This window comes from Ambystoma mexicanum, chromosome 5p (genome assembly GCF_040938575.1).
Source record: "Ambystoma mexicanum isolate Mex_15411 chromosome 5p, UKY_AmexF1_1, whole genome shotgun sequence".
NCBI classification, from domain to species: domain Eukaryota; kingdom Metazoa; phylum Chordata; class Amphibia; order Caudata; family Ambystomatidae; genus Ambystoma; species Ambystoma mexicanum.
In genome coordinates this window covers 588,136,157-588,160,527 of record NC_090930.1, presented here as the reverse complement: position 1 = coordinate 588,160,527, position 24,371 = coordinate 588,136,157, and the positions used below count along the sequence as shown (strand labels likewise).

The window sequence follows — 24,371 nt, the reverse complement described above, 5'->3', positions numbered from 1 at the left end:
AGTGGGATAGACTAGAGACAAGGCAAGAGCATAGCAACTAACAAATACCAGCTCCAGCACGTGGAAGCCAACTGAAAGAAGTTCAGGAGGATAGAAAGCCTTTTCAAAATATATTTTCCCTGGTTTGGAATGGGAAGATAATAATCCAATCAATTCAAATGTTTGCCTCAGCCATTGGGAGAATGTTGAGGGTTTCATAACCAAGGCTAAGAAACTCAGATGGTGTCTTTTGGGCTAGTTTGCTGAGGAAGGCAGAGAGCACCGGAGCAGTAGAGCCCCTTCAGCCCAGAAGAGAGGTGTGCTCCGATGAGGGGGAGAGGAGAACCCTGAACCCCTGATGTAGTATGTGCTCCAGTAAGGGGAAGACAAGCTCCCCTGAATTCTAAAAAGGGAGTCCACCCCAAGGAGGTGTAGAGCCCCCCTGGAATCGCAGAAGTGGGTAAGCTTCAGTGAGGAGAGGAGAGCCACTCAGGACCAAAAGAAAGAGACTACAGACCCAATAGAACAGAGAGGTAACAGCTAGAGCAAAAGAGGGATTGACTTTGTGCCCTATAGAGGGGATGTGCAGCAGAGTATGAGAACCCTGTCAACACAGATAAGGGGGGTGCTAAAGTTGAGAGAATGAGATATGGAGAGTAAGACGAACTATATCCCAGTCAGAGTTATGTAAAGAATCCTGTCGATCCCTCACTGAAACGCTGCCTAAAGGCTGCTCCCAGGTGGCCATGGGAAGGCAGATGCTTCCTGATCCCAGCCCTGGGTGTGGTGTACTGTGGGAGGATCACCTGGGTGGAGACAGGGTCCTGCGTAGTTAGGAGATTCCCTGGGATGACACCCAGTATGTTTCCTCTGACAAGGTGACTCTTACCACTGTACTAAAAGAGGTTATGGCTTATATCATTTTAATATCCCTCAACTTTCTTATAAATCTAAGGTAGTAAACCCTAAGGTTGTAACACCTAAACATATGATACCAAAAGAGAGTATTTGTTTGGTTCCTAAAATAAAACATCCTGCTCAATACCAATGGTGCACTACAAGGAATGGTGTAAATGTTGTCTTCTCTGAAAGATCTTCCTCTATTAAGGTTAAAACCTACAGCGCCTTCATTAGAAATATTTAAGGAATTCAATATAGTCTTAAAAATACTAAAGAAGTAGACAAACCTGGCTATGATGAAGTAAACTACCGGTCCCAAAATACTATAGGGCCTGAGATGAAGAAGTGGGCTGAGGAAGCATGTATATGTTGTAGTCAGGTAATTAGGCCTAACAGAGTTAGCCAAGGTCAGGCAATTGAAATCAATGGTTTACACCTGAAGCCAATTGCCAAGCCTGTGAGGGATAAAAGGCTGCAGCAGTATAGCGGAAAGGAAAGGAGCTGGAACAGGAGTTGGAAGGCAGGCAACAGTAGTAGCAGTAGAGGATACTGACGCTGCAAATTCACAAGCAACTGTGATCACAGAAGGGACGGCGGAGCATGCAGACAGCAGATTTCACCTGCTAGTTCTGAGAGGATCATGTGGTCTCAAAACCTGGTTTGCTGTGGCTTTACTGAGGAAGACTTGCTGAGAGTGGAGCTTTTCCCAGGTGCTCTCTGTGGCTGTGATTGCAGAGCTGTGACTATGCTGACCCCGAGGCCTGTAGCAGAAGGCAAGCCGAGGGAATGAGCACTAATAGAAAATCCCAATTGGTGTGCAGGACCGGAGACACACGTGCTGCAGAAGGTTGTGGCTCCCAAGTGCGCCCACAGCAGTAGTAGAAGTTGAAGGAGTCGGGAGCGTGAAGCATCCTGCAACCACAGTGTTCCTGGAGCTGGTGAGTGAAGCTCTGTGTTCAGGTTCACTCAGCAAGCCTGGCTGGTAACTGTTACCAGCTTTAAAGTACCTTGCATTAGTTCAACTGTGAGTATAAACTGTTTGTCATTGTGGAAATCCCTTTTGACAATGGAAATGTAACACACACACACTATTAGTGAGAGCAATAGTGTTTGCATAAGAAGAAAGCAAAATTATTTCCATGGTTGAACCATATACTGTTGCAGGCGTGGTCGCGTGTCCCTATTTAAAAGGTAATGCCTGCTAAATACTATTCCAGAAAACTACTGTTGACCTTTGCAAGTGTTCCAAGTTAATGCAGCATCAAACGAAGGTTGCATGTGGCCAGTTGTTTTTTCCTAAAGGAGTTTGAAATCATCTCCATGATACACATGGAAATACAATCAATGACACCCCTTTAAGGTTAAAGATCTATCTTAAACAGTGCTCATGTGTGGCTAAATCCGTTTTTCGTCTGATGACTGAACCTTTTAGTATTCAGAACAATTATCCTTTAATTACAGAAGTTGTTGTACTGACTAGATTAACATGCATTATCCAAACCATGTAGCAAATCCTTTCCATAGTGAAACAAGCCCTATTTACATCTATCCACCTGATCTGCAAGGTGGTTTAAGGTCCAGTGTCCTCTGTTACAAGAGAGGCCTTGTTACTCGATGCTAGAAGGTTGGCAATACAGCTTCTGGGTAATTACTCTAACCAAGAAGGTGTGAACAAAGCTGGGTAAGGTAGTTGGGTGCTTGTAAATAAGATTACAAAACTAATCTGAAATGCTGAAGACTACTGAAGTTGAGAGAGTGCCAATCTTGGGGCAGAGGCAAGTTATACTTGTGGCAGTAAGGCAAAGAGGCTTACCTTTTCTTGGAGTATAGGAAAGAAGAGTGCCTACCTGTAGAGGGTGAAATATCTTGTCTTTATATGCCTAATAATTCTGTATAAAGTTGGAGCAGAGGCACCTGAACTGTGGTGGTGTATAAGAATGTCTGTGGATGTCAGATTCAGGTTGTTTGAAGTAGTGCCATACTGTGGAACAAAGGAGACTGTTCCCATGGTAACAGTAGTAGAAGGGTGATTGTCAAGAGGAAAGCAGCAACCCAAAGAGAAGCATCCATACAATTTGACCAAAGGTACTGCAGAGGTACTAATCAATTGTAAAGTATTAGAAGATGATGTTAACCTATTTTCTGAACTGTAACAATTGATCTTATTAAGAAGGCATTCATGATTACCATTGGAGCTAATTTATTGGCTGGAATGAGACGGGGATCTTTTCAACTGTAAACTGAAGAACTGTTACCAGTGGATATTTGTTTGATGAAGTTTTGTTTTGACTTGGAACTTACAAAAACTGGTTTAATACTATGATTTCCTTTTAAACATGTTGAAGAACTGTAAAGAACTGTTTCAAGACTTGTTAGTTTCCTTGAACATTTGGAAGCTAACTGTGAAACCCTGGGGAAGGGATTTACACAGAACAAGTGAAAGTCATCCATATACTGCTTACTTATTGGTTATTGTTTCATTATTTACTTTTGAATGTGTTGTTGTTTAGTGTGGGGGCCAGTTTGTCTATGTTAGGGGTTTTCCCCTTAACCTTTAGAATAGGCAGGGAATCGCCTGAGAGAGTGCGACAAGTGAGGATTATTTGCAAAAATGTTCCTTTAATAAAAGGCTTAATCTTTAGAAAACTACAAGCAATTGTCTGCCTCGCATTACTGACCCCCCACAGTTAGCAGAGCATTATACAGCTAGGTGCTGACTAGTGAGCAGGGCATTATGTCCTTGGGTGTGGAAGGGTGAACAGGGTAACATATGCCTAAGTAGAAGACAGAGAGAAGGAGAGCCCCAGTGAAGGGGAAGCCGTTTGGGTCACTTAGCAAAGGGAGGAGGCCCTAAATCCAATTAGAGGAAGGGAGGCCATGTAGTTTCCCAATTAAGTGATAAAGACTGACATCTAGAGCAAGCTAAACAGGAAACAGTCCTGTCTGGTACTTTACAAATGCCTTTTTGTTTGCTTTCTTTCATTTATAATCCTGAGTTCAAGGACCACGATTCCAAAGAATCTTTCTTATAGCAATGCTGGACCAATTTCCAATCACTTATCTTATGTTTTTCTTTTGTTTAATAAAGCCTGTTACGCTTATTCTGGTGCCAATAGCTGTGGGTACTCTCAGCCATGTGACACAATTTAATGTTTCTAGTTTCCTCCTCACTACAAGCCAGTTAAATTCATTAACTACTGCATGTACATATAACGTACCACTATATAACATCTTTGTAAAGCATCCAGTAATTCAACTGTTTGAGCGAACAATATGCACATTGTCCAGTGCTCCTTGGTGAAACATTTTTCTTTGTCAGTAGATACATACTGTGAAGGCATCATGACTCAAGAAAAAGACAGCAGAATTCAGATTCAAACAAAAACGTTTTCTTAACTCAAATGTTAGGATAGTGGAAGCTCTAACTTTCCCTACCCCGAGGGGGCGGATTTCCCTACCTAAAGAAGATAAGGAAAGTCAGAAAGTACAATTTAAAAGTCTGTCTGTGTCCAAATCTTATACTTGCCCTCACAACTAAAGCTAAACAATGTGCAGGGATCTCAATAATGAAAGAAATTAACCAACTTTGTTTTAACATTCTACCATGTAAAGAATACACAGGGGCTTGGACGGGGTTACCCCGAAAGGAAAGATTGTGTAGATATTGCAATATGGAGGTAGAATCTATCAGAGACATACTTACTGAGTGTGGAAAATTACAAGAATCGTACTATAAAGGGTATGGTAAACTGGTGAGCAATCTAAGCATGATAATGACTGATCAGTTTTAGTCAGTCATATATGAGGCCGAAGTTATGGAGCTTTTTATATATAAGAGAGCAATTCTTAATGTTTAATGAGTTTTAATGATTTTAAAGATTCTAGGATGAATATTGTTTTAAATAATGTAAGGAATAATGTATAGGCCTCGTTTAGGATATATGTAATTATATGGTTGTGTGTTGTATTTTGTATGTATTTTAAATGGATTTTGAGGTTTTAATTGACCAAATTTGCACTTTAAACTAATATTTAAAAATATAATAAGAAATGGTGCTCAAAATATTGCTCTGAGCTCTTTCCAGCTCCTGGCTTAATCTTCAGCTCCCCTTCCCCAAGTTCAAAAACGTTCTATCAAAGTCTTGGGATTTCAAGCAGTTCCACAAAAAACCTCAAGGTACCTTTCAGTTCAAGACAGTTCCACAACACCTTGGAGTTCCCTTTCAGCAAGTTCAAACAGGCACCTTCTACTTGTTTTCAATCACTCAAAGTTCAGGATTAGTTCCTGATCAAATGTATACTGCTTTGGATGTCTTACCAGTTCACCAGGTTGCTTTCCCCTGGTTTGCTTCAGCAACCTCCTTGGCCTTACACATTTGGGGCTCCCTGGACTACACAGTCTACCACTACAGGGTGCACAACAAGGGCCCTAGGCTCTACCACTCACACAGGTTCTTCTGTGTTTGTATCTGTATCACGGTTCACACTTAACCTTCTTATCGTCTCACAGTTGGGCCTCCCTGGTCTAGGCATTGTTGTCAGACCGCATGGTTCACCCACTACAGGTCGCGCAACCAGGTACCCTAGGTTCTTCTTGTTAGCATCATGGCTTTTCCATAAATTGTCACAACTCCTTTGACAGTCTTGGCCTTGCCTCACTGTATTATTGTGAATATTTCACTTTTATGGTGATTTTGTTTCTTTACAACTTTGTTCTTTTGTTCATTTTTAATTTCCCACCTTTGCCTCTTTTGTGATTTATACATTTGTCCTTGGCTCATAGCTTTGCCCAAACGCTTTCATTTAGTTGGGTATTCAATCTGTGCAATCGTTCACCCCGCCACTTGCAGGTTAAATCTCTGTTTTTGTTTTCTCTAGTTCAGTTTCTCACGTGCATGCATTTCATTAATTCAGTTTCCATTTTGGGTTTCCCTTACAGCCCCAGGATTGCCCCAGCTTGAGTGGCTTCACTCTGCATTTACTGGTCCTCAGCGACTCCCCCGGGTAGCTGTGCACCATGTTTCAGCTTTCGCCTGCATGTCTTGTTTCATTCGCGAGCTCTGCTCGCACTTGGCTTTCGCTCTGAACATGACCGGCAGCTCTGCTCCCATTCTGTGGATGCTGTCTGTCTCTTCCTTCATTCACGAGTCCTGCTCGCACTTCGCTTTTGCTCTGCAAAGAGCCGGCAGCTCTGCTGTTCTTCTGTAGACATTGTCGTTGACTCGCACTCCTCTCACTATGCTTGCCACTCCAGTTGCTCACCTTGGACAATTGAGGCTTCCGCAATTGTGGTTCCCACGCAGTCTGCCGACTCCTGGGCTCCACAGTCCATTTGGTTCTCCTTCTGCCGGCGTCCTGTCTCTCTTGCAGGTCCCACCTTGACGGTCTCTCTGCACACAGGCTTGCCTACTTGGTTGGTCAATCATACTGCTAGTCTCGCCTCTTCTTATACACCTGCAACCACTTGACAGGTTGCAGGTATGAATTCCACATAGTCATTGCATGGTTGCAATTAGAGGAGATCTTGAGACGTTTGTGGCCCTTTCAACACTCTACAGGCTTCGTCCTGAGCTCAGTACTAGAGTGGTGAAATGTGTCACTAGTGTTCACTACTCCCAGTTGTCATTTCTTCATCCCAGTACTCAAGTAGTTTGAATGAGGGGAAATGTGGGGAGATGTGTTTCAATAGCCTAGCTGGTGAAGGGTTAGATTGGTCTTCATAAAGAAAAGGGGGATATCATGTCTCCCAATACCCAAGGACTCTCCAACCAGGTGATCCTCCCTCGCTTCTCCACCCCCAGGGTCATGATCCAAAAGCAATGGACTTTCCCTGTCCACCTGAGAAGAGGATCCAGGGGGAGTAGGAGTGAGGATACCCCTAGGTTTCTCACAATACACATAAAACTGGTACTCCAAATGATTCGTAAATCCATCATCCCTTACTGCCAAACCCCCAGAAACAAGTCCTCTTGTCCTTCATAGAATAGATCATCTCACTAACATCTCCCCAAACAACAAACTAAGTCAAGCAAATGCAGCCATCAACACCTCAATGAGCACAGTTTGACTTCTGCTGGCAGATGAAGCTTGATTCCACATGTTCAAGTCACTGAGACAGGCCAAACTATAAGGAAACCTATCCAACCGATGTACTGGTCTATAACAGCCACCCATGTTCATTGCATAACAGCAAAACAAAGGCAGATATAGGCCCTCATTACAACCCTGGCGTTGGTCCATGGTGCTAATAGCACCATGGTCCATGCCGGTAACTTACCGACTCCGCCATGGCGGAATGGGGAATTACCGCCCCATTCCGAGGTTGGCGGGCGGTAATTCCCCATGCCGCCATGGCCCTTCCCCATTCCCATTTTTGCCCCATAGGGCTCAATGGGAAAGGGGAAGGCGCTAAGTACGGTGCCGCAAATTGCGGCACCGTACTTAGCACCAAGGTCCCTTTGCGGGTTGGTTTTTTACGGCGCCGTTAACCCGTTAACACCAGGGTTGTAATGAGAGCCAATGACTTGAAATGTGGCTTCTTATTGTGCACCAGCATTTAAACCACCATTTAATGATTTGGAATGTCCATCTCTTCTCTGCAGTGCAAACTTGATGAAATACTCACGGTTCTAATCATGCTGGACCTACGCAATACATTTTACAGAGCAGAGCACAACCTCCAGTGGCTCGTTATGTGTTATTTGTCCCACAATGGTTTAAGAGATAGGTGGAGCTAAGCTTAATGATGTGAGAGTTCATATCTCCGCCACCCTCGTGAAGGCTAAATCTCATCCATAAAGGCTCTCAGCTGTCAGATATGCTGTACAACATCCATGTTAATGCCCTAACTTAATAATGGAGAGAAACCCTCATCGTGACATGCACATCTATCATAATTGCCTGGCAATTTAGCAACAAGTATAGATTCCTGGAGACGTCTGGGTCATGGGTGGACATGAACAGTTATAACACAACATCTTCAGCGCTACAATTCTTTTCCTGTGCTAGACACAACACCAAATAAAAATTAATACTATTGTCCCACCATTTTCTGTGTCAACAAGTGGTAACCCAAAAAGAGAAGAGACACTTGTGAACCATTCAGGCTTTTGACCTGAAAAATAATTCCCAGACTGTTATTGCTTTCTAAATGCGCCTAGTAGCTCAAATTGCTAATGAAAATGATGTTCCAGATATTTCTACTGGAGGATGGCTCCATGCCTGTAGGCACCCTACTAAACTCTGATCTACAATACAGCTACACACTGTTCACAGTTCACCCACAATGCTATTGTAGCAGCTTGAAGAATGTAAACAGCACTGTATCGCACACCATCACTGGCCAAAGTAAGTAACAATTGGCATTAACCCAACCCAGGAGCCTTCACTGGCTTTACATAAATGATAGTGGAATAGCAAAGGTACTCTCCAGGAGTACAGAAGCCTTGAATTACTTTGAAGCCAAAATATGCAGAAGCACCCCACTTAATAATTTAACTCCATTGAGGCCCACATATGAGGTCATAAGATGAACCTCAATCGTTGCTTCTGGTAAAACATGTCAGTAATGTGAGCAGTTTGGTGCCAAGCCCAATAGACAGGTATCCTGATAACTGAAATGACAACCCATTGCACCCACAAACCAACAGGCATTCATTTCCTCACAACAGCCTCAAGCATCTTGTATGGACCTCATGTATGGTGTTTGCCCCAAACCTCCCCAACCACACAATGTATTCTACCTCATCAACAACTCCTATTGCTCATGGATATGGACTGTTTCTGACGTGACAGTCCTATTGCCATCTACAATTCAACTTTTCTCCATGAGCCTAATGTATCATTATGTGTGATGTTGCTGTGCCCAGAAGAAATACATTTTATGGGACTGCAATACAATCAATAAGCATGATTATAAACAAGTTGGAACAATTATATATCAGGATCTAATGTTGACCAACTGGTAATCGCATATTCATTCTAATTTACAATACCAATAACACAAGGTTACTGATCACATTTGTAGCAAAGTGGGTCAGTTGCATAACACATCCTTTCTAGCTCCTGAAAAATGTATATTGATGAAAAATGTATATTGATGAAAAATGTATTTCAGCAGGATATCCTCCAAAGTAATGAATTCCAAGGGGGCCGTGAGGGAATGAAAGTTTTCTATAAAATAAATTGACAGTTTAAACAAAAACAGAAAATATTCAAAAAACGATGTGCTAGATGCTCTGTTGGAGACATTTTGAAGGCTTTGCTATTATGAAATCACACATTTGAGATGAAGTTGCTCCTCATTATATTTTTGCTGCTGTACCCATTGCAGCTTCAAAGCGAGGAGTAGTAGAAACAGCACATGAAGTGCATGAACACTTCAGGGTATTGCAGCATTCATGTGCACATCCATAATTATCCTTTGAAAAGGCAGCAGGGCTATCCGGCAGCAGCACGGAATATCATAGGTGAGGGCCACTATGACATTAAACACAATTTAATTCACTTGTCAATGAAGCCCTTGATCCAAAACATCTATAATTCTTTGTGATTCCATTTAGACGTGAGCACTGTCCCTTATGGGCTGGAAAGGCAATACACATGAAGATGAAGTGTGCCATGCAACTGGCTATGGAACTGGGCTCGTTCATATTTAACGCTGTGATCTTACACCCGTCTCTCAAAAGATGATTATCAAACTAGGTCTTATGCATAGGTGTCCATGTCATCATGATGATGTCAGCATCTATGCATCTCTGTGAATCTTCTCATCTAGGGAGATGGGCAATGTGCTTGAAGATTCCATTGGAAAGTGCTGCGTGGTAGCTTTGTGGAAAGCTATAGTTATTGGCCTGTGGTTGATATAGTGGTCGCAGTAGACGTTAGTTGTCCACGACTCGAACACTTTTTGACTGGTTTTTATTACTAAAATGTTTCACTGAAAAACCCATTGGAAAATGTATTTTCTTTCAACTCAACCCTTTATATATCCCTCCTCTCACATATATTTTTTGATGGGTGCATTCGGCAAAACATTGTTGTTAAAAAAACCCATCGACAGTGCAGTTGATTAAAGAACAGTATTCTTAACTACAGTGTTTTGACCTCTTTCAATGTTTTATTTCGTTCCATTCTGTTCCCAGCTGTATTGGAATCATTGGTCCTTTTTTGAAGAGCTTGCTGGCCATTATTTTAGTGTTTTGCAGACCAGGAACCAAAAAAACAAAAAAAATAGCAAGTTTTGGGGACAAGACAACATTAAGAACCTTGGGCTCGAATGATGGATGGGATGGTGACGTGTGCAAAGCCAGGCTTGGAGAGATTGATTCTGAGCCGCCTGGCTGTTCAATGAGCTTTACTGCTTCAGCCGAAACACAGAATCCAAGCGTTCTTTGCAATTAAAAGAAATACTGTCAGATAGACTGGCTAATGCGACTTTGCCCATTTCGGCGTCTCTGCTCTATTTTGTGAGTGTGACTGCGACACAGTGCGGCTGCAATGCCTGCTTGTGCATATCCTCCGTGGGCATGGTGCCCATTTCTCAGGCTTCCTACAACTGAAATGCCTTTCTGCTATTAAAAAAAGGCACACTGTTTTGTGTTTCTGATAATAAACGAACTGTGCTTTTTGCAAACTGTGACAAACACTACTCCCATGTTTCCATTTAAATGGATGTGTTAAGGGAAAATGTCACTGCGTTACACTCATATTGTGACTTTCTTTTGCAGTGAGAAAAGAAATCGAAGAGACGGAAGAAAAGAAACCTATTGCGTCAAAGAAAAAAGTGAAAGAACTAAGAGTCTTAGATGGAAAATCTGCTCAGAATTTATGTAAGTATTTTGTTTTTACCTTGGAAAAGTCGCATCTTGTGGGAAAGGTATTCACAATAGTATACTGACCTTACCTATCATTCAACCTTCCACATGGCTGGCGCTCCCTCATCCCCTGCATGCACCAATGCCATTTTCGTCTTGACTGCTAGCCATGCCCACTTCTTGTCATTCTTCCCATGCTCTCCTGGACATGTCTGGCTTCAGTGCCAATAATGGCAGCTATCCTGTACCTAATTTCCTGCCCCTGTGATAGACAAAGGGAGAACGAGGCTTAATGGCTAGCTAGCGTGCCCTGGCTGTTCCGCCAGTGACAATGGGGTTCCAGCTGCTTCTTTTGTCCAAACCTATCCGTGTTCCTGCCCAGTAGAAACATGTATGCGCCCAAGACCTCCTCAGCACCCCCTTATAGTTTCATGCAAGTCTACTTGCATCCCCATGCAAGCCCATTGGTATACCTTCCTTTCCGCACCAGTTTCCTTTGCTTAGAGACCCAATGAAACACTTGTCATGCCATGCCCCTTTTGTTTACCTAGCGGGGCACAATAGCATGTCCAATCTACACATCCATGGCACTTGGAGAGACCCTAGTTCTACCCCGGTTTAGTGGTGAGCATCATGTTCCCTTCTATCCTCCTATTCCCAGAACATCCTCACTCAAACGACCCCTTGCTCCGATTGCCATATTCCACCTTTAGAAAAGGGATATTGTGTGTGTTCATCACATGATATGGTACCGTACCCTCCTGAGTCATATGCCAGTTTATGATACAAAATAATGTGTAGTAATTACGACAACTAACTAGATTGATTTGTCATGAATATATGTCCATGTACATATTGCTTTATTTTGCGGGACATCCACTTGTAGGAACTGTGATGAATTCTATGGATTCCTCACTGGTTACCTGCCTAAAATCTCCTCCCAGGTGCTCAGGGAACGACAGACACTTCCTGATCCTGGCCTCGGGGTGGTGTTCTCTGGGATGATCACTTAGGAGGAGAAAAGGCCTAGAGGAGTGCGAGGAACCTGTGGGATGAGACATGGGATTTGTCTTCCTCTATGGAGGACGGCTCTGCAAAATGCACCAGTAAGTAATGGTTTGTTGTAATAACCATCATGTTGTTCCACAAAGGATACATGTAAATAAGGGTGACATTAATTATACGCTCCTAGGCCTTGGGAGAAATCAAAACTCTCCTAAAACTTGAGAGATCAATCAAACTGGAAACCTCCTTAACATCCCCAGTGCAGTGAAAAGACATTTAGAAATAATACCAGTGCACAAGAATTGCCTTTGCCTTCTCAAAACACATAAATGACTAATTCTTATAGTGTTCCTTTAAAGAATGTGATCAGGAACAAATTGGTATTTGATAGTAGAACAACAGAAATAAGAAAAGCAAATGTCTTCATTAGGGACTTCAAGTCCCAGAAATCTGTAAATAATGGGACCAGGTAGAGAGGACTGAAGAGGTGCAATGTTGAAGGATTGGTCCGTTCATTAATGTAGTGTGAGAAACCTGAGGGTATTCTCCCTTCCAAGACCCCTGGATCCTCTTCTAAGGTGGCCAGTGAAAGGCTATCGCTCTTGGATCCTGACCCTCGGGGTGAAGCGAGGGAGGATCACCTGGGTGGAAGGTCCTTGGCAACTGGAGGTGGGTACCCTTATGAGAGACATGGTATGCCACTTATCCTGTTGAGACTCAACCAAACCCTTCCCCATCCTTTGTAGGTTATTGTAAGGCTGTTCCCCTCATTTCCCCATGTGTGACATCTGGGGCCAGATTATCAAAGAATTGCGTGTTTATTTTCTTCTATGCGCCAGCTATAGCACTCATTTTAAGTTATCAAAGATTAGTGAGTGGTTGTCAGAGCTTACATTTAGCGTGCAAAATTTCACTCTACTATGCTTCCCATGGTAGCATCACACATGCACTTTTTAACGCAAAGAGGGAAAGTGGCCCCATTTTATACACTGGTTACTTAAAAAGGCAGCCATGTGATGATCGGTCCCTCTTTGAACTTGCTGCATTCCGCCACTGCTCATATGGCGCACTGTAGCCAGTGGTCGAAGTGTATGAAAAGAAGTAGTGGAACTATGTTCAATGCTGGCCTTTCCCGCTCCCCACAAACCCTGTTGCCACGTTCCCTCCCACACACAATACAAAACCCCAAACAGATGTGCCTGCTGTTTATTGGACCGTTCAGTGCAGTGCACTGAAGTGTAAGTTTCAACTGCTTCCTACACTTTTAGTTTAAAATGAAACCATTCCAGAACGGTTTCTGTTTAAAATAAAAGTATAGGAACAGTAAAACTTAATAAAAAGCAGAGGAGCTCCGCTCCCAACCGCTCTTGTCCACTTCAACCTCTCACTGTAGCATGTCAGTTTTCCACAAAGGGTCTCTCATTATTGAAGTGTCCACATCTGTGCGAGTTTACTTTTTTCAGGGGAAGTGAGGAGTGAAGTCACAGACACTGGATTTAAATTGGAAGAAATTCACATATTTCATTTTAGGATGTCTTTTCCAACTCAAGAAAGTTAAGAACCCTAATAAGCATTTCCCAAAAAGACATGTTGTTTTAAACTATCACTTGCTAAATAGAAAATGTGCCCATGTTTTATGTGTAAGAAAACGTGTCCTAGAAAGTCAATATGACTGTTTTACAAAGTTTGTTTCTGAGATTTTTGTGGTTTCTACAGCAATTAGGAAATTACCAAAGCGGCACTTATCGCCTTTTTCTAAATGAATTTGCTTTGCGGCACGCTGTGCTTCGAAACAGTGCAACGTATGATAATTTCAAAAAAGTGACCACATGGAAATCTGTGCTAATAAATGCGGGCCCACAGAGCTATGCACAATTTATTTGATAATCTGGCCCCTGACAGTACTGAGACAAATAAGAAACAACTAAGAGCAATGAAGACTACACAATGGTGCCACTTTGGTACTGGGATGAGGAAGATGCCTGCAGGGAGCTGTAAGGGTCAGGCAAGTGCCTTTAATTATGATCAATCAGTCTCATTGGAGATACACTCCTGCAACCTGTCAAGGGGTTATAGATGTATAAAGAGAGACTGGTGAACCAGAACGGTGGGCAAGAAGGAGGCCTGTCTGGAGGGACCAAGCTTCAGAGGAGGCAGCTGTGGTGGGATCGGACAAGGAGCCAGAATGCTGGCAAATATCCAGAAGACTTACACAGCCTGTAGAAGGTGGGCCATGTGCTTTGAGTCAGTCTGGGAGCCGCCATGAACAGGGCTCTGCAGCCAGAGCTACGAGAGAGCAACCCGAATAGAGGGCGCCCGCATCCAGAGAACAGCAATCTGGGTGCCGTTGTGAGAACAAAAATGCACGGCAGACCAGTGGAGTGCACAGGGGTGAGTTTCCCAACCTCTGCTGTAGAGAGAAGCATTGGGAACTGCCAAACGGAGAAGCCACAAGCCGGTGAGTGTCACAGAGGATGCATGCATACTGGGCAATCTTACAACATTATATTGAATACTGAATGAATGGATCTTTATTCTTTTCGCCAAAACAACACTTAGTAAATACTGAATTACATGGAACTTGAAAATTTAAGCAGAACAGTGCTTCTTGGATACCAAATTGAATGGAATGTGAAATACAACAAACCCAATGAATATTGAACACTGTATTGAATAGAACTTCATAATTAAACAGTATGCACGCTTAATGAACTCTGAATTAATTGTAACCCTGAAATGAAACAACCAAGCAACTAAAGTGTATATCCTGCATGCGCCATGGGGAGAATAAGGACACATGTGTTATTAGAAGATTGGTGTGAGTAGAACACCCTCAGCTAAATGCTTATGATAGAATGCAGAGTGACAAGGCCAAAGACTGGAGATAATGTGTAACATGTGGAGGATTGTAAATCTACACATCAAAGTCAAGAGTCCCAAAGGTTAGGAATCCTGGTTGCGTGACCTGTAATGGGTGAACTGTTTGGTCTGACAACTATTCCTTGACCAGTGAACCCTACATGTTGAAAACTGAAGGACATTTTTCCAATGAAGATACAGTATTGGGGAAAGGAATCCTGAGGCTTACGGAGCTACATTTTGGGGTCATGAGAAACGAAGCCTCAAGACCATTTGCTTTCTGTGAACTGTGTTACTTTGAACTTGGGGAAGGCACCCCGAGGATTCATTTTGAACTATATTGAACTGTATTTCTGTGAACTGGAAAAAGGTCATTTTGAGACTGTTTCATGGAACATTCTTACACAAGGGGAAGGGGAGCTGAATTGAAGCTGCGAGCTAGAAGAAGCTCTGAACTTTGAGTTGAACACTATTTCTTTTGATTTTGACATCCTTAAACATTGGTTAGTTTAAGTTCTGAGAGTAAGGAGAGGTTTTGGACACAGACACACTTTTCAGTTGAACTTCTTGTCTCAAGAGTTCCCTTAGGTCCATTCAGGTAGGGACATCCCACCTTAGCCTAGGGCAAGTTATGCCTTCTACCATCCTGACATTTGATTTAATAAAGTATACCTGAGGAAGGCAAAGAGGCTTACAAATCACCCTAATGTGCAGTCCATACAGTTGGCTTTGCTGGTGAAGAGCAGAGGAAGTCAGAAGCAGAAATCACGTAGTTCGTGTTAGCAGCCCAGACAGAAGCTGGAGGAAAGAGAGGACGCTGGGACCACTTCAGGGAAGATATCAGCTGCTGGTCCTGAGAGGGTCCTTATCCCCAGAAAGCTGAAGTGCAGATATTGTACAACAGGAATCGTACAGAAGGAAGGCGTTCCCCCTTGTGACCCGGTCTGCAGAGGCTGTGCAGCGGGAAGCATGCAAGAGACTCTTTCAGGTGGCTGGCGTGCACCTGTGAGCCTCAAGACAGTCTCTGGTGGCTGGCATACAACAGAGGGTCTCCGGAGAGAATAAAACTCCAAGTGGAAGTGGCATGGACAAAGTCTGACTTACTGAAGAGTTTTTCTGAGTTATGAAGAGCGAAAGCAGCAGAATTTATGTGAGATGTGAGGAAAGCAGAGACGCACATGTTAACAAGTGTCATTGGCCCTGGAGCACTCTGTCCCCGTTCGCAGGATGGAAGCAGGCATGCGAGTGAGAGACGGTTGCAGCATGGAAGCAGAACAAGTGCAAAGTAGCACTCACGTTTGAATGAAAGTAATCCACACATTTGTTTTGAATGCCAACCTATAGCAAGACAGCAGAAGCAGCACTTGCCTTAGTGTTAAAGTGGTTCCCAAGTTATATCTAAACACCAAACTGTGGAACATCAGCACAACTGTAAAGTGTTGAGACAAATGACTGTAATCTTGAAAGTTGGAGTTTGAAGAAAACTCAAACGACAGTGGGGGAGACTCTATTAAGAGTTGAGCAGCATTGCCCAAGCTAAGAGACACTTGAAGTAAGGCAAAAGCCGTCTATCCAATTTTGCCAAGAGAAGAAGGGGGTGTAATGTGAGGTTTATAAACTCTGAAACTGGTTTCCCATATTACATACAACAAATGGTACAAGTTGGGACTCCCAACATTGTTACAACCTTGGAATAGGTAGGAAGAACCCTTATCCCATTCAGTCTTTGGTTGCTAATAAATTGGGGAAACAAGAGTGGCAAAAAGGCTGTCTTCTGGGAAAAGATATCCAGAAGGAGAGGAGCATCATTTGCAGAAATGTATTAAAGAGCACCGATGTGAATCTTGTCTTCCCTTCTGAAAAGTTATTGAAAGTTTTGAAGCTGTCTTTTGTTGAATGCTGTGAAGCTGTTGTAATCTTTTGTCAGTTGGAATTGACCACAGAAAGCACTTGTTTTTGTGAAAAGCTGCTTGGGCAGGGAAGTACACCCAAATGGCAAACCTTTGGAGATAGTAGGACTGGTAAAGAAGCAGACCAGGTGAAAGTTAGAGAAGTGCTAGCAGGTGGTCCTGACGGAGACATTTCATGGTGTTGGTATTGGAAGAGGAGCCCAGCAAGGCTGTTATAGAGAAGTTATATTTTCTGGAGTATTTGAAGTGGCAAATCATCCTGACAAATACAAACATTGTTACTATTGAGGAACTAAGAACCTGTTCCACGAAGAAGAAGAATCCCATATTCTGTGTAATTGAACTTTCTATTGATAAGTTTAAGTAATATCAGCCTGAATTGTAACTTTGTTGCGAATCAGGATTTCCTTGTGTTCTTTTCTTGAACTGTGAAGCAGAATCATGTTTTAACCTGGGGAAGGGGAGTTCACAAACATTCAGAAGAGAGACTTTTGTTAATTTGTTTTGAATGTCCATGCATTTCCTTGTTTATTTGTTATATATTTAAGTGTGAGGGAAAGATAGCCTTTGTTAGAGAGTTTTCTTTAGTTTAGGCTGGGAAATCTTTGTCAGAATAGGGATAGTGAGGCGTTCATCCAACCTAATATTACAATAAAATGGCATTTGTTGAGAAAACCTCACCACATGGTCCGGATTGCGTTCCTGACCCCTCTCAGACCATGACACCTCCATTGTCTTTCCCCGTTCTTTGTACAGACTCTAAATTCTGTTTGCATCTGGTGTGGATTATCTAAAAGTAGAACATATAGTGTGTGCATGCACACAAGCAGGCACGCATATGTACACACACACACACACTCTTATTACTGAAGGTTCTCGATGTACTACCTTTTCTGTACATTTCTCCTTTCTTAGAAGTATAACTTTTTACAATGATTTTACAGAGGATTGAACAGCTAACTTGTTGACTATCATTATTGTTTGCAGCACAGCATGCACATAATTTTAGACAAACAATGAAAACATTGAACACACCAGCAATTGAGGCCAGTGAAAAGGATTGCTTTTCTTCCTATAGAAGATTGTTTTTATTCTTTATAGTGAACCCTTGTCCTGGTGTCAAGTAAACATATTATCCTTAAACTAAACTGATGCTATGCATAACCAGTTGAAATGTCTGTGTACTCATTTAGTTCACCTTCATTCTAACCTCTCATGAATGTGAGGCAGTGACAGCTCAGAGCATACCTACCTGTGCTGGAATAAAGAATGGATGCATGTTTTCTTTTTCTTCATGCTGATGGTAATGGTGTGAGTTTAATGGGTAGAGTGACACACTGAGTTCTGGTAACATGCACTGACTCGTGTGACATGACATCATAGTTGGAAAATAGATAAAGTGTCTTCTGCCATTCTTCGATACGGGATCATTTAAATGGGCAATTATTGTCAATGAACAATAATATAACAACTGGCTACAAGGTAAATGCTCCAAATGTCATCTGGCTGCCTGAGGCATCTGATCCTAAGAAGAGGGTGCTGCTAACCCTGTGGGTCAATCATCATATCCAGAGCAATTATATTTGAGGAAAACCGTAAAATCAGCTGTTCTGAATTTTAAACAAGAGTAATCTATGAGGAGGTTCCCAAATGAGATAGGTGATGGTGTCCATGCTGCACATGTTCTGCTCCTGATAGTGACAGATGCTTGAGATGTGACTAATGTTATACAAATACCTATTTCTTTACAACCTGACAAATGTCTAGTAGGTATTGGCCCCAATGTAGCTGTCGGTCAACAATGAAATCTTGACCTGCCATCAACCTGGCACATCCACCCATTTGTACATATGTCTTGGCTTAAAAAAGTGGTCTGCTGAAATGAGGGTTTCACCCTGACCCCTGCCCATTCTGGTAGATGGCGAAGTATGCAGACATGCTGGATTCATGAAGATCAAGAAATCAATTGCAATATGGTGTGCCATGAAAGGAGCATGGTTCTGAAGACAAGTGATTAACCTACATCGTCACTGTTTGGTAAACTACATTCACAAATTTAATCCAGTCAGACCATGTCCACTGTGGTCTTGAGGGAGGGATACTGTCAGGATATTGGGATTAAAATTGGGATTACAATTCCTGTTGTGTCTCACACTCTTTTGTGTCAGACCATCTCTATATTCCAGGAGATGTGCGAAAATAGGCGTGGTACCAATATGACATGCACCAAACAGACTTCACCACCGAGCAAGCTTTAATGGAATGGGAGTCATCTTAGTCTGTTAAAAGAAATCAATGCAGAAACTGTGACCTCCTAAACGAACCAGTGACCCTCAGCATCTCGAGTGGATTAAGAAAATGTTCTCTGGCTTTTGTTTGCTCCTTGTCTGTTTTAGCCTCTTCCCCATGTTCCATCTTCCTCCATTCCAGCAACATTCTATTTTCTGCCATCTGTGAACCTTGCTTCTACTCCAAACGGACTCCCTCCTCATTGTTCTCCTTGCTCCTTCCATTTCCCCTTACAATCACTGGATTGATTTACTATGTACAGGACATGTCTTAGTTTTTCTTTGGATTTGACTTAGATTGTGAACCAATCCTTGCTAAAGACTAATTGAACGTTATATACTGCACATGCAGTATTCTTGGGTTGTATATGGACTATCCTTTCTATAGATTCTTTGCATTCTGTGCTTCTAGATTAGAAATGTAGTACTCTTAGATCAAGAGGATGTGGATTTTCTAATTTTAACTGAATGGCTGACAGTGAACTGGCTTTGTCCTTGAACAGCTCTCTTCAGGAACTATTGGAGACTCCTTCCTGGCCATTCTTCAAGAAGCAGAGATAATTCCCTGTTTCGACTGACTCCACACATCTCCCTATACCAAGAAAGGTTACAGAATCTGCTCTCCTATATGGTTTATGTTAGGATTTGTGCTTCTCTGTCACAGCTATCTTGAATTTTGTGGTTGTCAATTCCTGCCTACCTTTCAGTTCCAGACTACATCAAGGTTTTTACTTCAAACTTACTTGGATAATTTAGGCGATTGGTAGGTCTGTAAGAGTGCCATGGTTCTGTGATAGCAATTTTGTGTGAAATGAGCAATGAACAATGTGGTTTTGCTAAATGGATTATTATTTTTTGGAACAATAACAAAGCTGATCCTCAGCATAGGTCTTTTCAGCTGAACATAAGCTTTTTTATGGTTCCAAAATATAATATGTATATCCTATGTTGTGCCACCACATGGGATGGATTCAAGCTCAAAAGCCATTCCTGTCATTTGCCAATGTCAGGGAGGTTTACAATAACAACACTCCTGCCACTCCAGTTCTTATACGTACACGGACTTGTATTAAAATCTGATTTCATGGACAATTTTCACACCAGAGTGTTTCACCTGATAAATTCTTCTTGAATCTACCAATGTGAAAGAATACATTAATGCTCAAGTGATCCATGGATGTGTTTGTTTAAAGTCAGACAATAAATCTGAGAACATGCATCCTTAGAGAGCCCTTGCATCTCTTTGCAAAGAGTAATGGAAATATCTTGCCAAAAATAAGTAGTTCACACATGTAATAGTTGAGCTCTAGGTGAATAACCTTTTGCACCCATGAATTTGCATCTCTTACCGGACATGACATGTTCTCTTCCTTCTCTGACTCCCTCTGGGTATGCCAGACACATTGCCAGGTTTGATAGTGATGCCAAATCATTTTGCTATGATGTGCATAGGCAAGGTATATGTATTTAACTAATCATCAAGGCGCTCCAGTTGTTTAACCTGCCTTATCCCCCCCAACCATGCAAGATGAATGAGAATATAAAGTGCATGCATGTAAGCCTGCACCCACCCAAACTTCAAACATTTTTAATGAAGGGAAACCTGAGAAGGCATTCTGATAGACAGACAAGTACAGCTGAATGAGCAGACAGTCTTGTTACTAGTAACAACATGGAAAGGATGAGGAAGGTGGATAGTAAACCTAGAAGCTTGGAGTGTGCAGATTTGGCACAGACCGAGCACACAGAAGAGGTACATTGGTTGGCAATTAACAGAGGGTTGGAGAAGGAAGGCCCAATCCCCAAATCAGTAAAAGATGTGTAAAGGAGGCGCCAAGTACCCCCACTCCAACTGCCCCTCCTACTTTATCTGAAAGAAATGAACCAAAGTATGTAGCGTATACAGAACAGTTAAACCAGCAAGTACCCATAAGAATACCTATACCTAACAGAATATGGGAGGTAAAGTACCCATTGAGGAAACCATACCTACATACAAGGCAATACGATGGCTATTTGAACAAGATTCCTGAAGAAGCAGAGAAACTAAATGGCAAAGATGAATGGTGACGTCACACAAAATCGAATTGACACCCATAGAAGAGATAAACAGACCAAAGGATGCAGACGATTTATAAACCATCAAGAAAGTACCAAAGATAAGTGATATCTTGGGATAAAGGTGAAAAAACGTATGCCACAGACCTGATGAAGATAATTAGCTTAAATGTGTACAGATGCAATGAAACACAAACAGCAAAGCAATCATGAAGCTAGCCACATGCTTTATAATAGTTAGACTGCAGCAAGTGCCAACATCTACATATAAAAATACATATGGACAAGCAAAGGATGGATGTTTCCACTATGCATATAAACAGTACTGAACAAAGCAAGAAGGCTTCAATTTTCAGTGTGTCGCAGTTAATAAAGCAATTGAATACACAACATGAATCTCAGTTAAAGGAGTTTACAGAGCCAAGAGGAGAGCCAAGGTCTTATCAATCTGGAATTGGCTGACATTGGATACAATTAATGTGAAGGAACAGAAACTCCTGTTCAGAAAGGTCAAGCAGAACAAAAGCCGCAGAGGACTATTGGAGAATAAAATCAAATACACTAAAAGGCTACATTTCATGGTGTCCAGTCACGTGATAGAGGAAAGTTGGACGAGAAAGATGGTCACACCTACGTATGAAGGATGGCTGTGCCCATACTCCTTAAAAATGTTCAGGACACAGTACAAACTCAAGGCCAACTTCAGAGCACTAATTGACACTAGACCATTCAGGTGATGATAGATGATATGCTAATTGGTGGGAAGCTGGTGCTAAGACGAGCTCACCCGCACCTGGTTGCTCAGTCTGCATGCTGCTAGATGTAGGTGGGAAAGTGCTGACGGGGGTTAGAAGCTAACCAATTGTAGTGGACTGCATAATTAAGGGTCCTATAACTTGTGTAGCCAATGGGACGTCATACATTTAGTGACGTTCATAGTGGCCATTTTGAGGGGAGGGCTTAGTTGCCCCACCTGATACTAAGTATCCTATCACCTTCCTCCAGTGCTCTATACAGGTATAGAGCTTATACTTATAAATACACGTATACACAATCACACCCTCTGTTAGGTTTTTGTAGTTTGCTACGTAGGATGACGTTGGTAATGATTCAGGTCAAAACATCAATGATGACCAATTTTGGGTATAAGAGCCCAGTTTTTTATGAAGTAAGTAGTCAGAGGATCGAGCGATTGCTGATGTTTGTTGTACTCCCTTTTTTAGATACTTGACATTAAAACAGACAAACTGTGCCAAACTATTTGTGTTGTCTTGATTATTGATGTATGAATAAAATATGCATCCCCATCCATCGCCAGGGTATTGCTACTCATCTTAAAGGGCTGTCTGAGAGAACACCCAGCTCATATGTGCAACTACTGGACCCACAACTAACAAGGGCCCCCAGGAATGTAATACAGCGGTTTATAGCACAAATACATCAAAGAACTATATTGGCGCGAGGGAAATTAACTACCCGAAGAAAGAAACCCACAAATCCACAGAGTCCGCTGATTCTCTGTGGGAATGGAGGGAGTTAATTTTGATAATGACTTTCAAAGGTCGAACACATGGGAATAAGAGCGCCTATAAATGTGCTCTAGTTGCAGCTATTCAAGAAACACTGGGTTTTGCTGAGGTATCTTTCAAGAACTTTCATGCTGTGTAAATCCTTTCCGACTGTATGTTCTGTGGGGGATATGATTTTTGTTTTAGTAACCCCCATATCTGTGCATGTATAGCATGTATATTACAATTAAGAGATGCTCTGGCAGGGAATGGTATTGAGTTATTCCTCGATGTGAAAGCTAAGCAGTGTCACATCCATGACTCATGGTTTGATCACATTATGCCGACATGGACTAGCGCATTAGATGACACTGGTAACACAATGGACACAAGGAATTCTAGGCCTGTAGTCATTGCTCCCCTTACCAGCAGACTGATAATATACCTCACTAAAGGGGAACTGAAAAAAACATTTCAGGTGGTGCCCGCAGTTCAAGTCACCCACAAGGTGTACAAATGCTTTAGGCTCCAACAGCCAGTTCAACTTTAGTTATACATGTAGACGGGAGATTGCAGGGGGATCAAGAGGTGAGCAGAGTTGAGAGCACCGACATAACTCTTGGAACATAGCTGGAGTGGCAGCAAATATCTGGCCCGATTTAATATAATTTGTCTGCAAGAGACTTGGTTAACAGATGCTTTATGTTTACCAGATGTGGCATGCATATACTTTGAAAGTGGAAAAAAGCCACAAGGGAGGAATAAAGGAGGACTAATTACCATGATTCAAGTGTAGGATGGATGATATGTGACTAGACTGCGCCGAATTAAAGTCAATGTTCATAGTGTGTCTGACAAGGCTGGTGGTGATTCCAATATCACTACATATATTATCAATGTATATTCACCAGCCAAAAAGGAAAGGACAGTCTTGTGGGAAGGCATCATGAAGTAAGACACAAACAACAGACTTAAAGTTCAAAATACAATGCTTTATTAAATCAAATGTCAGGATGGTAGAAGGCCAAACTTGCCCTATTTTAAGGTGGGATTTCCCTATTGGTACGAAACTAACGAAAGTCTAAGCCAAGGAGTTCAAATTAGAAGTCTGTGCCCACAAACCTATAATTGCCCGCACAACCGAAGCTAAACAATGTGTAGGGATGTCAATAACAAAATAAATAGTGGTTAGCTCAAAGTTCTCCCAGCTCTCTTACAGCTCCTCTTACTCAAGTGCAAGAAAGTGCCACAAAACGTCTCAAGATTAGCTTTCTCTGGTTCAAGGCAATATAGCATCAGACAACCCTCCCCAAGACTTTATCTTCACCACTTATACTTGATTCAGTCTTTCTAAAAGGTTTCACACAACTCAAGGTCCACTTGACTCTCCTTCTGGTTTGCCTCACCAGTTCACTTACAGTTGATTCCTTGATTTGTTTCACATTGTGTTTGATTTTCAGCATTCAGGGCTCACTGGTCTATGTGCAGTTGTCAAACCACATGGTCCACCCATCACAGGTTGCGCAACAGGGCCCCTGGGCTCTTCAGCCCACACAGGTTCATTGGCACTGGCTCCTGTGCACCAAATCACTTTCACTTGGTTTCACTTTATTGGCCTCTTGGCTTTATGCTGTATTACAGTCCTCTGGCATCTCTTTATCAGTCTCATGGTTCTGCCATCACTTGTCAAATATCTCTTTCCAGCCTTTGGTCTTGCAGAACTGCAGAACTGCATTAATTCATGAAGGTTTACTGTGATGTTCTGTTTTTCTCCCACTTTGATGGCGGTCTCTCACATTGGTGCACCTTTCTGTCATTTGCTTTCACTTGGGCAGTTCTCAGTTATCTGCTTTGCCCATAAGGTTTCATTCTATTTAATATTCAAAGTGTTTAGTTTCAAGATTTCAATCAATTTGTTTTTTAACATATTCAGTATTCAATAGGCACTCATGCTGCTTAATTTGAAGTATCCATTCAGGTTGAGATTCAGTGTACATTTGTTTTGCTTAATTTAAAGTTTCCATTCAGTTTGGCATTCAATATGTGTTT

General features: G+C 42.1%; 1 protein-coding gene across 4 annotated transcripts in view; it reads left to right on the top strand.

The window, feature by feature from the left end:
* DIAPH2 (diaphanous related formin 2) overlaps window positions 1-24,371 on the top strand; it is a 5,141,990-nt gene that overhangs the window by 2,371,121 nt on the left and 2,746,498 nt on the right. For all 4 annotated transcript variants that reach the window (XM_069612994.1, XM_069612992.1, XM_069612991.1 and 1 more), the window contains one exon: window positions 10,608-10,709. In XM_069612994.1, coding sequence (XP_069469095.1) covers window positions 10,608-10,709 — 102 coding nt within the window. The remainder of the gene's footprint in view (window positions 1-10,607; window positions 10,710-24,371) is intronic.